The following is a 1573-nucleotide window of genomic DNA, read 5'->3' as shown; positions in this document are numbered from 1 at the left end:
CGAATCTGAAATGAATACTAGCTGCTTCGCACAGGCTTAAGGATTATAGTGAGAATAAAGGTGGGCTTTTCTCTGTGGCTGTATGGGACAGGACAGGACCAATAACCTTAAGGGGCAGCAGAGCGAACTTGGGTTGGAGATTAGGAGCAGCTTTCTGACTGAGGGCAGTCAAGTATTGGAACAAGCTACCTAGAGAATTTGTGGAATCTCCATCCCTAGAAAACTTCAAGAGTAAGTTGGACAGGCACTTAGCTGGGATGGCTTCTTCAGAAATGATTCTGCCTTGACCATGGGGCTAGGTTAGATGACCTTGTGATGTCCCTTCCAGCCTGACTTTCTTATGATCCTGTATCCTTTTAGAAACAGGATGAAAGTGTGTTTTAATTCAGCATGGAAGGTTTGAATAATATAGTGGGGGGGAAAAGTTAATGCAATTGTATATTAGTGCTGACCCTTATTTGTGTCTCATTGATGAACAGACAATTGTAGTACCCAGGGCTGTTGATCTGACATGATGTAAACACTAAACTCGCACACAAGCTTATTCAGTAAAATCCAGGATTAAGGAAACAGGTCACAAGTACTTGAAATGGTAGTTTCAAAGTCAAATGGAGTATTCCTTTTTTTTTTTTAATTTTCTTTACTCCAGTGTGGTTATTTGGCTGTATTCAATACTGTAGTTAGAAGCTGTGAAATTTAAAACCGTATTTAGGTATGCTAAAATTTTGTTTTTTGGTTTAGTTTAATTATCCCTGGTGTACATATAAAGTTTAACCCAAAGCATGAATGGCAGTCCTTCTGTTTAGAGTTTTTAGATCAAGCCCTCATACTCGTAGCCATATGAATTTTAATGCATTTTTTATTAACATAAGAAAAGTATACTCTGAAAAGTTGATTTGCTTCCTTACCACTGTACCATTGCTTATGTTTTGTTTGAACCATAAAAGCAGACCCTGTTTCTAGCCTGGGACACTTTTAGCATGAATACAGACAGTGCTGGTGAGATGACTTTTTTCTGAGCTGGAAGAACAGATGTAATTTATTTGAACGTTCTGCCTCACCATTGCCTCTGGAACTTGATGCTATACTAAAAAGTAAAAATGGATATTTTTGATCAGCCTCATTACTCAGTAGCTAAAACTGCATTTTAGAATATGCAAAAGGCTCTTGGTAATGTATAAATTAGATGAGACCTTAATGGATAAGGTAGTTTGAGCAATTAAGTCATAAACAAGTATTCAGCAGCATTTTTTTTATAGGTTATTTAAAACAAATGCTCATATTTTTAATGTATTTCTTGACTGGATTTCCCACAGGAATTGGTGTTCTCTTTCAATATAGGGTGTTCTTTCTTTTTTCTTTTTTGAAATATTGCTTCTGTTCTTTTATAGGCAGCAGCTCAATGCTATATTGATTTGATTATTAAAGAAAGTGATAACAATGTGAAGCTTATTGTCTTGGACCGTTTGGTTGAACTGAAGGAGCATCCTGCTCATGAACGGGTGTTACAAGTAAGCAGATTGCACGTTTTCCCTTTGGAAAGGCTATTTTAGGTTTTGTTTTACCTTTTATT

The 1573-nt window shown here is 36.6% G+C and overlaps 1 protein-coding gene across 1 annotated transcript in view; it reads left to right on the top strand.

The window, feature by feature from the left end:
• Positions 1-1573, top strand: part of COPB1 (coatomer protein complex subunit beta 1) — a 40982-nt gene that overhangs the window by 16689 nt on the left and 22720 nt on the right. The window contains exon 8 of the mRNA XM_019519630.1: positions 1392-1511. Within this exon, the coding sequence (XP_019375175.1) occupies positions 1392-1511 (120 nt within the window). The remainder of the gene's footprint in view (positions 1-1391; positions 1512-1573) is intronic.

The sequence above is a fragment of the Gavialis gangeticus genome, unplaced genomic scaffold (genome assembly GCF_001723915.1).
Source record: "Gavialis gangeticus isolate Ggan-Ray unplaced genomic scaffold, GavGan_comp1, whole genome shotgun sequence".
Classification (NCBI taxonomy): domain Eukaryota; kingdom Metazoa; phylum Chordata; order Crocodylia; family Gavialidae; genus Gavialis; species Gavialis gangeticus.
The sequence above is the reverse complement of the archived record's forward strand: the minus strand, read 5'-3'. Positions and strand labels throughout refer to the sequence as shown.